The sequence below is a fragment of the Lemur catta genome, chromosome 7 (assembly GCF_020740605.2).
Source record: "Lemur catta isolate mLemCat1 chromosome 7, mLemCat1.pri, whole genome shotgun sequence".
NCBI classification, from domain to species: domain Eukaryota; kingdom Metazoa; phylum Chordata; class Mammalia; order Primates; family Lemuridae; genus Lemur; species Lemur catta.
Window position 1 is genome coordinate 6,905,757 of NC_059134.1, and position 13,957 is coordinate 6,919,713.

Consider the following 13,957-nt stretch of genomic DNA (forward strand, 5'->3'; position numbering starts at 1 on the left):
CTCCGCAGATTGCTTTCTTTGTTCACCATGTTTGTAAGATTTATCCAGGGTGGTGCATTACACTCCAGTTAATTTACTTTCATTTCATTATGTAAATATGCCACTAGTTAGTCACACATTCTTCTACAAATGGTTATTTGGTTGTTTCTAGTTTTTTGCTATTAAAAGCAGTGTGCCTATGACCATTTTTGTGCATATTTCCATGACCAAAATTTTCTAAGATTTAGTCTAGATGGGGAACAGCTGGGTAGTAAAGAATATACATCTTCAGTTTTACTAGAAGATGCCAAAGTTTACTACAAATTAGTTGTGTCAATTTATGTTCCTAGCATTTGTGTTTAAGAGTTCCCACTTTTTCATTTTCTTGCAAACACTTAGAATTATGAGATTTTAAAATGTTCACTAACCAAGTGGGTGAAACTACTATCTTATGGTCATATTTTTTCATCATTTTATGAAAAACTGTGTGTGTGTGTGTGTGTGTGTGTGTGTATTCATATTCTAAAAGGAAAAAGTTTGATAAATCTCTAGTATACCCATCACCCAGCTTCAAGAATTACCAACTCATAGCTAATCTTTTATCAACAGTAACCCTACCCATTCCTCACTCTTAGATCATTTTGAAGCAAATCCCAGGCATTATTTTATTCCTATTTAAGTATGTAATTCTAAATTATTAGAAGTTTCTGAAAAATATGACAATGTTATCTTTTTCTTTTTTTTGAAGGGGTGGGGGGCTGTGAGGACGGGTGTTCAGTTGCCTTATTTGTTTTTGTTGAGAGAGTCTCACTCTGTCACCCTGGGTAGAGTGTAGTGGCATCATTAGCTCACTGCCACCTCCAACTCCTGGGCTCTCAGTGATCCTTCTGCCTCAGCCTCCTGGGTAGCTGGGATTACCAGCGTGCATCGCAATGCCCGGCTGGGTTTTTTTTTTTCCTTTCTTTTTGGTAGAGATGGCGTCTCACTCTTGCTCAGGCTGGTCTGGAACTCCTGAGCTCAAGCAAGCCTCCCAGAGTGCTGGGATTATAGGCATGAGCCACCATGCCCAGCTGACAATGTTATCTTTTAAGGAATTTTTTTTTTTTTTGAGATAGGGTCTCGCTCTGTTGCCCAGGCTAGAGTGTAGTGGCATCATCATAGCTCACTCGAATTCCTGGGCTCAAGCCATCCACCTGCCTCAGCCTCCCGAGTAGCTGGGACTACAGGCATGCGCCACCATGCCTGGCTAATTTTTTTATTTTATTTTTTTATAGATGGGGTCTCCCTATGTTGCTCAGGTTACTCTTGAACTCTGGACCTCAAGCTATCCTCCCACCTTGGCCTCCCAAAGTGCTAGGATTACAGGCGTGAGCCACTGTCTGGCCAGTTTTTCATTTTCATATAAAATATTTTACCTATCACTTTGTGTCTTTGCTTTCTGTACCTTACTCAGGAAGTCCTTTCCCCATTCCTATATTTTCTTCTGGAAGCATTTCTTTTCATATTTAAGTCTTTAATTACCTGGACTTTTTGTTTGGGCTGGGTTTTATTCTTAGTTTTTATGTCAGAGATCCAATTTTTTTTCCATTTGAATAACTGTCATTTGCTGACTAGTCTATCCTTTCCCCACTGATGGTCTTGTCACCACTGCTGTCATATGCTGTATTTGGGGGCTATTACTGAGTTCTTTATTCTTCTCCCTTTATCTGTTTGTGTGTCCCTGTGTTGGTGCCACACTGGGTTACTCACTGCTGTTTTTAATACACCTTGACAACTTGTAGGTCAATTCTTCCCAATCTTCTTATTTACCAAAATCACTTTAACTTCTTGTTCCTTTACTTTTCCATATAAATTGTTTATTCAGTTTGTCAGGTTCCAGGGAAAAGCCTGTATTTTTATTGGCCTTAGGTTGAATTTATAGATTTAGTTGGAATACATGTTTTTATGATAGTCTTCCTATTCATAAAAATAATATGTCTCCATTTGTTTATATCTTTAAATGTATTTCAGTAAAGCTTTGTATATTTTCCGTATTGGTTATTCTCATCTTTTACTAGAGTCATTCCTTTGCATTTCATCTTTTCGGTTGCTACAGTAAAAGTTTTTTGTTTTTTATTTTTGAGATAAGGTCTTGCTCTGTTGCCTGGGCTAGAGTGCTGTGGCGTCAGCCTAGCTCACAGCAACCTCGAACTCCTGGGCTCAAGCAATTCTCCTGCCTCAGCCTCCTACAGGTGCACACTGCCACGCACAGCTAGTTTTTTCTACTTTTAGTAGAGACAGGGTCTGCTTTTGCTCAGGCTGGTCTCGAACTTCTGAGCTCAAGTGATCCTCCGGCCTCGGCCTCGCAGAGTGCTAGGATTACAGGCGTGAGCCACCCACTGCGCCCGGTCTGTTCCACACTTTTATTTGCACTGCACTCATTGCACTGTCCCCGAAAGCCTCCTGAATCATCTGAATAGTTTCTTTGGAGGAATGTTCAAGCTTAATGCAAAATTTAATGCAAATTCAGTTGCTCTACTCAGTCAGTCATTTTGAGTGTGACAGCCACACAGCACGCATGTTCACTCAGTGGTGTCTAGCGCCCCACTGACTAGTACAGTGAAGGTGTCATTGTTCACACAGGTGCATTCCAGTTCACTTTCCTTGGCTGCCACGTTACAATGATGTCACGCAAGCGGCTGTTATATTAACAACGGCTGGATACTTTCTGGACAGACCTTATATGTTTCTAGTAGAAATAGTCCAAAAATCAAACTGCCATTAACACATAATACCCTTTGTTATTGACAAAAAAACTGACAAAACTCCTCTTGTTGCTAATATTGAAAATTGAAAAAAATGTCCCAAACCCATTAGATCTGTCTGAAAAAATAAAACACTGGCAAAAATAATGTATGGCTGACTAAAACTTGATGTAAGTATCAAATCTTCTTGACAAAATTTAGATCTGTCAATACCAAGGAAAATCCAGCTACCCAGAAACAATGGCAACAACAAAAAAAACTTAACAAAAGCAGAAATCACAAGTAAAAATTTTATATGGCCAAAAAAAGAAAAGAAACTCTGACAGAGGAATCGTGTTGCCAACCACACCCCGCACCGCAGGCGGGGCGGACGCGGAGCCGGTGGGGGCTTCCGGCGGGAGGAAAGCAGGCGGCGACGGGAATGTCACCCCCGGCTCTTCGCTTACCTTTCTTTTCAGCAAAAAGTGTTTAGAATGAAAAGAATCGATCACAGTGAAAATTTTACGAAAATAGGAGTACAATGGAAAAGGTTTAAGTGCTCGCTATAAAAAAAAAAGATCGCCCAAAGAATAAAATGGGCTCGCAGATTAGCTTCGGAAACTCTCCTTCCAGGATAACCAGTCAACGCCGGTGCGACCGTGATTAAAACGTCAGCATCCAAACGAGGCGCCCAGCACCGACACCCCCGGCGGGCTGGCGGCCCCCCTGCGCTGCGCACCGCCCTCTCGCCCGCCGCTTCAGGGACTCGCCGCCGTCTTTCGTCCCCTCGGGCGGCCCAGCGCCTCGGGGCCCGCGCGGTACCCCCGGACGACAAGCGCCCCCTGCAGGCCGGCGGCCCCGCGTCCCGAGGCGCGCGCACAGCCGGCAGGAGCGGGCGCGCGAGGCACGCCGGGAGGCGGCGGGGCGCGGCGGCCGGGGGCGGGGCGCGGCGGCCGGGGGCGGGGCGCGGCGGCCGGGGGCGGGGCGCGGCGGCCGGGGGCGGGGCGCGGCGGCCGGGGGCGGGGCGCGGCGGCCGGGGGCGGGGCGCGGCGGCCGGGGGCGGGGCGCGGCGGCCGGGGGCGGGGCGCGGCGGCCGGGGGCGGGGCGCGGCCTGGCGCGCAGGCGCTCTCCTGCTCCGGACAGAATGGCGGATGCGGCGCCTCAGCCCAGCAAGAGGAAGCGTGAGCAGCAAGAGGACGCGGAGGCGGCGGAGGCCCCCGGCACAGAGGAGAGGGGAACTGGCGTTGGGAATGGTACCTCTGCCCGTGTCCACCTACCGTTCTCCGGCTTTAGAGTGCAAAAAGTGCTGAGGGAGTCTGCGCGGGACAAAGTCATCTTCCTACACGGGAAGGTACCACTAGGTGACCGCGGGGGGACGCGGGGAGGAGTGAACCAGTCGTCTCCTTGAGGGCGAATTCTGCGGATCTCCGCGGGAAAATACCAGTCACATTACTCGAGGGAGGCGGGCTGCACCACTAGAATGCATGGCGAGGGGTAATAGGCGACAAGATTGCCCATGGTATTAAGGGAATAAACATCTAAGTCTAATTTTTCTAATGTTTCCTTCACTAGAAATGTCTGCTAATAATTGTAGAATGTATTGCAGATCACAAACCACGTGTTAAATTCTCCAAGCCATTCATCGTCATTCATTCAACATGTAAAGGGGCTAGAGCCCGGTAAATGTTGTTGGATTCCCTGCTCGTCCCTGTCCCTGGAAACGACATAGAGACTGCAGAAATTATGATCCCTGCTTTAGTGACTTAAGCCCTAACAGGAGACAGTGTATTAAATTGTTAATTCAGTTCCACACATGCGCTCTCATGCATGCCAGGCTCTGATCTAGGTGTGCGGATGTGGAGATGAGAGTTACCATCCCCGATCTTCAAGACTGCAAAATATCTCTGGGGGAGACAGATGCACACAGCTGGCTCTAATACCATGCGCTCAGCTCTCTGGCAGGGGCTGAGGAGAGATGAAGACCATCCCAGGCACTAGTGGGGGGGCCTAACCAGGGCCGGCCTGGAGCTTTCCCAGGCTAGGAACAGGAACTCTCACCTTTGGGAAGGTAGGGGGGCGCCTGGGCCTAGGCCTCCATGTTTCTCTCTGTGTCTCTTGTTTTTTACAAGATTCTGTCTGGTTTTCTCAGCCCCACCTGTCTTCAGTGTGCAGCGTCTGCTGAGGTTGTTAGCCATGAGAGCCTTCCAGGTAGGAGTTAGTTGGGAGACTCAGATTCTAGTTTCTGTTTCAGCACTGAACATGTGACCTTGGGCAAGTCACTTAATATCTCAAGACCTCAGTTTTTTCATCTTTTCTTTTAAAATGGGGAGAATTTGATGGAAATCTTGTAAGCCTAAAGTAAAAGACAGCTGAGAAGCTTAGCATCTTTTGGAAGAAAAGTGTGAGAAAGGCCACAAGGATTTGGGTTGTCGTGCCTTCTCTAAGAGAAGAAACATGAGTGCCATTAGCTAGACTTCCCCAGAAGGAAGACTGCAGGGGAGGAAATCCCAAGTGCTGAGATTTCAGAAGCACTGGGAGCTTTTGCCTTTGCTCTCTGGGCCTCACCTGTGGCTCTGCCCGTGAGCACACTGATGATGTCTCTGCCCACAGGTGAATGAGGCCTTGAGGGATGGGGATGGAGAGGATGCCATTGTCATCCTGGAGAAGACACCATTTCAGGTAGAGCAGGTGGCCCAGCTCCTGACTGGCAGCCCCGAGCTCCATTTGCAGTTCTCCAATGATATCTACAGCACGTATCACCTGTTCCCTCCAAGACAACTGAATGGTGAGCATGTGGTGGCCATGGTGGCTGCATGTGAGGAGAATGGGATGGTAGGGAATTAGGGGGTGTAGTGACCAGACTCTCCATACAATAGTTCTCAATGAAGATGGGGGAATTTTTCCCGCAGGGGATATTTGGCAATCTCTGAAGACATTTTTGTTTAGAACTGGGGGTGAGGGTTGGGGAGAGGGCCCAGGGGTGCTCCTGGCAGCTAGTGGGTAGAGGCCAGGGATTCTGCTAAACTCCCTACAATGCACAGGACAGGCTTCCGCAACAAAGACACAGTGTCAAGGTTGAGAAACCCTGTTCTGGTGTAGTATGTTTTGGGAAGAGAGTGTGACTCATGGGATAGAATAATAGGTTCATCTACTAATTGAATGAAAATCATTTTCAACACTTGCTAAACCCTTACTGTTTGCTGGCCACCATTCCAAGTGGTCTACATGTATTAACACATTTAATTCTCAAAACAGCCCTATTGTGAGGGACTTTACAGGTGAGGAAACAGGTGGGGGGGTGGTTTTTAATTTTTGTTTTTTTAGAGACAGGTCTCGCTCTATTGCTCAGGCTAGAGTGCAGTGGCATCATCATAGCTCACTGCAGCCTTGAACTCTGGCTCAAGTGATACTCGTGCCTCAGCCTCCTGAGTAACTGCGACTACAGGCCAGCACTACTATGCCTGGCTAATTTTTAAAAAAAATGTTGTAGGGTTAGAGTCTTGCTCAGGCTGGTGTCATATTCCTGGCCTCAAGCAATCTTCCTGCCTGGGCCTCCCAAAGTGCTGGGATTATAGGCAGTGAACCACCAGCCCAGCTGGAAACAGGTTTTGAAAGATTAAGTAACGTGTCCAAAACCACATAGCCAGCAGGTGGCAGGAAAACTAAGGTCTTTCAGTAGACTGGGATCTTGCCCACCACTCTTGTATAGTATGGGGCCAACCAGTGTGCTGGGTGCTGCAAAGATCAGTCACTTCCCTGAAGGTGCCTACTTTCTGGTGTTGGAGACCGATAGTGTGATCTAGAGAGGAGGACTTGAGAAGGGGAGGAACTCCTGGGTTAAAAGGCAGAGATTTATCTTTGATTACAAATATTTTTTAATTTATTAAAAAGAAGGAGAATATTCCATGCCAAAAGCCAGGCATGGCATGTGTGTGCTTTCTCTAGATGGTTAGATTTTGTAGGCAGCCTTGCTGGAAACATGAGGGAGACTGGTTGACCTTAAAGGTTCCTTGCAACCAGGAAATTCTGGGGTCTGTTTTGCAGCATTTGACAGCTCTGTCACATCCTTTTGTCTTCTTATTTGCCCTCCAGCATTTAAGAACAATTTGGCTTTACAGATATCCTGCTGCATGGTCTTTTGATAGATCGTCTTCCCTAAACCCCATGAAAGGGTGCTATTGTCCTTCAGAAATACGTGTGAACACTTACTTGATGATGAGGCAAGCAAACCTTTCACAACTTAAAGCAAAACAGCCTGGCCCTCCATTGAAAGAGAGCCAGATTAATTGGTTCAAGTTGATGGAAATGGACAGCTGTATTTACTTTCTCAGGCGCTGACATTTAAGCAAATGTATTCCTCAACACAGGGTGGCAGAAGCGTGACAGAAGGCACTGTAGCCAGACTCAGCTTGGGGTGGTCCCCAAACTGCAGGCTCTGGGGCTGTTATTTTGCTGCCACACTCTTTCCCACACCTCCCCCAATCCTTGTACCCACCTTCCGCACCCTTGGCCAAAACTCAGAAGGTTCTGCTCTCTAGGACAGCCCTGTGGAATTCCCAGGCTTTCCTGTTTATCTTATGCCCCCAGTACTTCTGTCGCAGTGCACACCAGTGGTGGTGGTCCCTGCCCTCTCTTTCTGTTTATGTTGTTTTGTTCCAGGATCAACACTGAAAGAGACAGACAGTTACTGGTTCACCACTGGTCCTTTTTCCCACTCAGAACCCCAAATGTCTCCAGAACCCCTTCCCCAGGACCAGCCCCAGTCCCGCGGAAGCCTCAGAGGTTAGCTCATCTTTTCCTACCTTCTTAGCATGTGGTTGTCCCATGGCATCCATCGGGGGTTGGTTCCAGGACCCCCTGCTGATACCAAAATCCACAGATGCTCAAGTTCCTTATGTAAAATGTTGTGGTATTTGATATAACCTACACACCTCCTCCTCCTGTATACAATAAATCATCTCTAGATTTACTACCTAAGTACAGTGCAAATGCTATGTAAATAGTTGTTACACTGTATTGTTTGGGGCATAATGATAAGGAAAAAAATACCTGTACATGTTGCAGTATGGATGCAACCTCTATTTTTTTTTTTTTTTTTTGAGACAGAGTCTCACTTTGTTGCCCAGGCTAGAGTGAGTGCCATGGCGTCAGCCTAGCTCACAGCAACCTCAAACTCCTGGGCGTAAGCGATCCTACTGCCTCAGCCTCCCGAGTAGCTGGGACTACAGGCATGTGCCACCATGCCCGGCTAATTTTTTCTATATGTATTTTTAGTTGTCCAGATAATTTTTTTTTTATTTCTATTTTTAGTAGAGACAGGGGTCTCGCTCAGGCTGGTCTCAAACTCCTGACCTCGAGTGATCCACCCACCTCGGCCTCCCAGAGGGCTAGGATTACAGGCGTGAGCCACCGCGCCCGGCCACAACCTCTATCTTTTTCCCCAATATTTTTGGTCCATGGTTGGTTAAATCCACAGTTGCAGAACCCACAGATACAGAGGGCCAACTGTACATGCAGTGCCTTGCACTCTTACTTTCCCTACCCAAACCAGGCATGGTGATTTGGAAGTCACAACAGTTTGCTTAAAGGTCTGGTTCTTGTCTCTCCCTTTTTTAGCTAAACACCTGTCCCTGGGTCATATTTTAAATCAGGGGTTGGCAAATTTTTTCTGTAAAGAACCAAAGAGTAAATATTTTAGGCTCTGTGAGGCACAAATGGTCTCTGTCTCCTTTTCTTCTCCATCTTCTCCCTTCTTCCTTCCTTCCCCGCTTCCTTATCCTCTTCTTCCTTCCTTCTCTTTTTTTTTTTTTTTTTGAGACAGAGCCTCACTCTGTTGCCTGGGCTAGAGTGCCGTGGCATCAGCCTAGCTCACAGCAACCTCAGACTCGTGGGCTCAAGCAATCCTCCTGCTTCAGCCTCCTGAGTCACTGGGACTACAGGCATGCGCCACCATGCCTGGCTAATTTTTTCTACATATAATTTTAGCTGTCCATATAATTTCTTTCTATTTTTAGTAGAGATGGGGTCTCGTTCTTGCTCAGGCTGGTCTTGAACTCCTGACGTCGAGCAATCCTCCCGCCTCGGCCTCCCAGAGTGCTAGGATTACAGGTGTGAGCCACCGTGCCTGGCCCTTCCTTCTCTTTTGTTTTCTTTCTCTCAGCCCCTGTAAAAATGAAAATATCACTCTTAGCTTGCTGGTTATACACACACAGGACATAAGCCACATTTGACCTGCTGGCCATAGTTTGTTAACCCCTGTTCCAGATTTTTTGCCATTCAAAGTGGGGTCTGTGGGCCAGCAATATGGACACCAGCTGGAAGCTTGTGAGAAACAATCTCAGGCCCCACTCCAGACTGCAGAATCAGAGTCTGCATTTGGGCAAAATATCCTGGTGAGCCATATGCACTGGGCTTCTAGAGGCACTGGACTTTAAAAATATACCTTCTGTGTGCTGGTGACACCACCTTTATTTCTCCATCCTTGACCTCTCCAAGAACTCCAGGCTTGTATTGAAATAAACTTCTACTCCACATCTCCATTTGGAGGTCTCACTGAAAGGTGAAATTTGAGAATGTATTCAAAAGCACAAGGCTAGGCAGGGTGGTTCACACCCATAATTGCAGGACTTTGGAAGGCTAGTATGGGAGGATCACTGGAGGCCGGAGTTGGAGACCAGCTTGAGTAACATATTGAGACACTGTCTCTACCAAAAAAAAAATTAGCCAAGTCTGGTAGTGTGCACCTATAGTTCCAACTACTCAGGAGGCCCAGGAGTTCAAGGCTATAATGAGTTATGATTGTGACACTGACTCAAGCCTGGGTGTCAGAGCGAGACCCTGTCTCTAAAATAAAATAAAAACACTTAGCACATATTAAATAGTAGCTGCTTTATTATTCTGGTGTGCTGGGCACTATTCTAGGTACTGTAACTTCAGAGATGAATAAGATGACATCCTTGCCCTCAGTCTTGTTTGGGGTAGGGGCACAAGTTATTATGAAAAGAGGGAGGTAAAAAGAGAAGGTTTGGCCAGTCCCTGGTTAGAAGGGGCAGAGTTCCTTGAAGGTTGGAGCCATGTCAGACCCGTAGTAGGTGCTCAATAAGTGAGTGTTGAAGAAGGAACCCACAGACTGACCCATCTGTAGATTGTGTTTCCTGTGGGCCAGGCTTTCCACAGCCACAGGGTGGCAGCGTTGCCAAAGTGTCCCTGTGGCCGCTCCGTGTCCTCTGCCGGCTGACCCAGCCAGGGCCTTCTCAGGACTCTTCTTTCTCACAATCACCAGCTCAACGCTGCCCCCCCAAGGAGCCTTAAAGTGCAGGCCCTGCAGCCTCAGCCCTCCGTGCCCCTTGCACGGCTGCCCTTTGCATGCTTCTGCTGTCCCTGGCTGTTTCTCCAGGCCTCCTTCTCAGAATGCTGCTTGCCTAGGGAGCTCCCACCCTCGTTTCTGGGCTGACTGCTCTCCAGGACACAGAAGAAGTCATGTGCTCATGTGATTTCTTCTGGTGTTTCTTCAGTCACTGGCAAATTTCTTCTTCTCCAGTCTGAAGGTTTTGTAGCCTCCTCATTCATTTATCCCCTCCACATTCTCAGTTGACCACAAGAGGCTGCTCCTGTGAGCCACTCACGGCTCCTCACCCATGTGACATAATGGCGAGAGCATGAGCCTTGGGAGTTGGACGTGCCTGGATTCTGTCCCGGTGCTAGCACTTTCTAGTGTGTGCACGGGGGCAGCGTTGTACTGTCCTGAGTTTGAAGGCAGTGCAGGGGTTAAGAGCAGGCCTGGGTTGGAATCCTGGCTTTGCCATTTACTAACCGTGAGGACTTGGGATGTTTCTTTATCCATTTAACACATGTGAAGTGCCTGCTACGTGCCAGCTACTCTAGTGGACGCCGGGAACGTGTTGGTGAATATAACAGATGTTGTCCCTGTCTTTGGAGCTCTAGTGGGGAAGGCAGACAACAAACAGATGTCTGAGTGCCCACGCGTGGGAGAGGGGCTGCTCAGACCAGGGCTCCAGGCGGGCTCTCTGCAGCAGAGATGGCAGCCACGCTGAGGCCTGAAGGATGGGAGGGAACCAGCCATGCTGAGAGCTGGTGAGGGCTGTGGGGAGAATGCTCTGGGCTGAGGGAACAGCACATGTTCTAGGGGAGGAAAGAGGAGCAGAAAGGAGGCCATTATGTTGGGAGCATGGAGTGAGGTGGTGGCCAGGGTATGTGGCACAGGTAAGTTGAGGAAGTAGCTTCAGCTATTTTCTCAGTTAAATTAGGTTAGTAACTGAACATACCTCAATGGGACAGTTGTGAAATAGGTAAGGAAGTGTTTTCTTTATTTTTTTATTTTTTTATTTTTGAGACAGAGTCTCACTCTGTTGCCCAGGCTAGAGTGCCGTGGCGTCAGCCTAGCTCACAGCAACCTCAAACTCCTGGGCTCAAGCAATCCTCCTGCCTCAGCCTCCCGAGTAGCTGGGACTACAGGCATGCGCCACCATGCCCGGCTAATTTTTTTTTCTACATATTTTTAGTTGTCCAGTTAATTTCTTTCTATTTTTTAGTAGAGATGGGGTCTTGCTCTTGCTCAGGCTGGTCTCGAACTCCTGACCTCGAGCGATCCTCATGCCTCGGCCTCCCAGAGTGCTAGGATTATAGGGGTGAGCCACCACGCCCGGCCAGGAAGTGTTTTACAACATCCTTTAGCCTCTGCCCACAGGGAGAAATACATTTCATATTATGATCCAATATGCATAAATGAATATACATGCATATGAGTGAAACAAAAGTTTCACAAAACAGTGCTTTACCCTTAGTTATGGGGTACTTTCTAGTATTTTCTGTCTAATTCTAGTCTTACCTGTTTCCTTTTTTAAATGCTGGTCTTAACCCCCTAAATTGACTTCATGACCACGGTAACAGGTTAGGACCCATTGAGAGAAGGTATATAAATCAGTTAGCACTGGAGCCAGCATATAGTCTGTATCCAAAGTGTTACTATTGTGTTGCCTATTATTGTTTTTCTACCTTTCAAATTATATGAGCCTTAAATGGAACAATATATGTGACATGGAAAAGTGACTGGCCCTGCCCATGGGTAGATTTCCTTTCTTATTTCTGTTGCCGTGTGGCACATGTGAGGAACTAGTGGCTGGGCAGCTGGCATCTGAGCGCTTCCTTTGGCCTTCCAGGCCTGGCAGAGCCCGTGTCTCCTCCTCCCTGTGGCCTATCAATGGAGCCCTTTCATTGAAGTCTGTTCCCTCTTACCTGGGGAAGAAGTGGGGAGACAGTAGGGAGAAGGGTGTGACTCAGAATCCAGGCTACCTCTAAAAAAGCCAATTGTTTTCTCCAATGTAAAGCAGGAGGTGGAATCTCAGGTTCAAAAGAGGAGATGGCATCTGCGTGTGAGTGAGGCCAAGGAGGGGAGCAGACGGATGGGATCCCGGGAATCACATCTGGTTGCAGAGAACTCCTAGTACTTTCGCTACAGGCCAGGGTTTTCTGCCCTGTGTTCCTTGCAGAGACAAAATCTGCAAGGAGGCGTGATGGAGGCGTGAGGACTTGTTTGGAAGGAGTATTTTAAAAAACTAGCCATTCCCTGAAGAGTTCTCCTGGCAGCATTGTTAAAGATAGAACAAACTAGAAACAGTCAACAGCAGAATAGATAGATAAACTGAGGTGTATTTCTGCTACCTCTCTTAAGATGACAGTGAAAATTAACTACAGTTGCACGCATCAATGAATGATGAATCTCACCATGTCTAGCAAGAAAAGCAAGACACAGAGTACACACAGTGTGATTCCAATGATACGGAATTGAAACACAAGCAGAACTAAACAATATACTGCTTAGGGATGCATACATACACCATAAGACTATGAAGATAAACAAGAAATGATTAACTCCCAAATCAGGAAGGTGATTATCCCTCATGAGGGCAAGGCAGGGAAATTCCAGTTATGTTCTGTTTCTTGAACTATGTGTTCTGTGCATGTGTGTTCTTTTTATTTTATTTTAGGTCTTTTTTTTTTTTTTTTTTTTTTTGAGATGGAGTCTCACCCTGTTGCCCAGGCTAGAGTACACTGGTCCAATCATAGCTCACTGTAGCCTCGAACTCCTGGGCTCACGTGATCCTCCCTCTTTGGCCTCCTGAAGTGCTAGGCTTACAGGTGTGACCATGTCTGGCCTGATTTTAGGTTCTTTAAGTGGTACATATTTTATGTACACACCACCTTGTTTTATATGTACAGTGTGTTTCCTAATTGAAAGTTAAGACAAACTGGCAAGTCCTTAGATGGACTTAGAATATTCTTCCATGAATTTGCAGGACTCCGTCCTCATTCTCAAGTTTGGTTTTTAGTTACTGTTGCTGAAAGTGAAGGTGTTCAGTTTCAGCCTCCTACTTCTGGGTTTTGGGGATTATCAGACTTTCATTTCTAAGTGCATCCTCTTCTCTGGGGCAGGGGCATGGCTGAGCCAGACCCTTTTCTCCCCAGCATTTGGTGGGGGTGTCAACTCCAGGATGATGCCAGCTGTGGCAGAATAGGGCAGTGTAGGCAGGACCTGCAGCAACTGGAAGAGAACCAGGCAATCGGGTACCAGGCTCTGTGGGTGCCTCTCCGTCACAGACTGGCACAGGCCTCTCACCCATTCCTCGAGGGGCAGGCCTCCCGTTGCAGCTGAGCTGAGGGACAAGAGTTCTCTGGACAGTGAACAACAGGGAATGCCTTGCCAGCTAGGTCTCAGCCAGGACACCCCCAGAATGACATAGTTGTCTAACACGAGAAATACTGCAGGCTTGTGGCCAGCAGGCAATACCAGAGAAAGTCACTGAATTGCTGAGACTCAGTTTCCCTGAATGAAAAATGAGGAGTTGGGCTGGGCGTGGTGGCTCACGCCTGTAATCCTAGCACTCTTGGAGGCTGAGGCGGGAGGATCACTCGAGGTCAGGAGTTCGAGACCAGCCTGAGCAAGAGCGAGACCCCATCTCTACTAAAAAATAGAAAGAAATTAACCGGACAAATAAAAATATATATGTAAAAAATTAGCTGGGCATGGTGGCGCATGCCTGTAGTCCCAGCTACTCGGGAGGCTGAGGCTTGCTTGAGCCCAGGAGTTTGAGGTTGCTGTGAGCTAGGCTGATGCCACGGCACTGTCTCAGAAAAAAAAAAAGAAAGAAAGAAATGAGGAATCAAATAGCTCGCTAGCCTGCCTCAGGAGGTTTCTTTATCTTATGAGATCATGGGATCATTTATCTCAGGTTTGA

General features: G+C 47.5%; 1 protein-coding gene across 1 annotated transcript in view; it reads left to right on the top strand.

The window, feature by feature from the left end:
• The first annotated feature begins 3,799 nt into the window (after positions 1-3,799).
• Positions 3,800-13,957, top strand: part of DCPS (decapping enzyme, scavenger) — a 40,684-nt gene continuing 30,526 nt past the window's right edge. The window contains exons 1-2 of the mRNA XM_045555405.1: positions 3,800-4,053; positions 5,313-5,487. Coding sequence (XP_045411361.1) covers positions 3,847-4,053; positions 5,313-5,487 — 382 coding nt within the window. The 5' untranslated portion in view covers positions 3,800-3,846. The remainder of the gene's footprint in view (positions 4,054-5,312; positions 5,488-13,957) is intronic.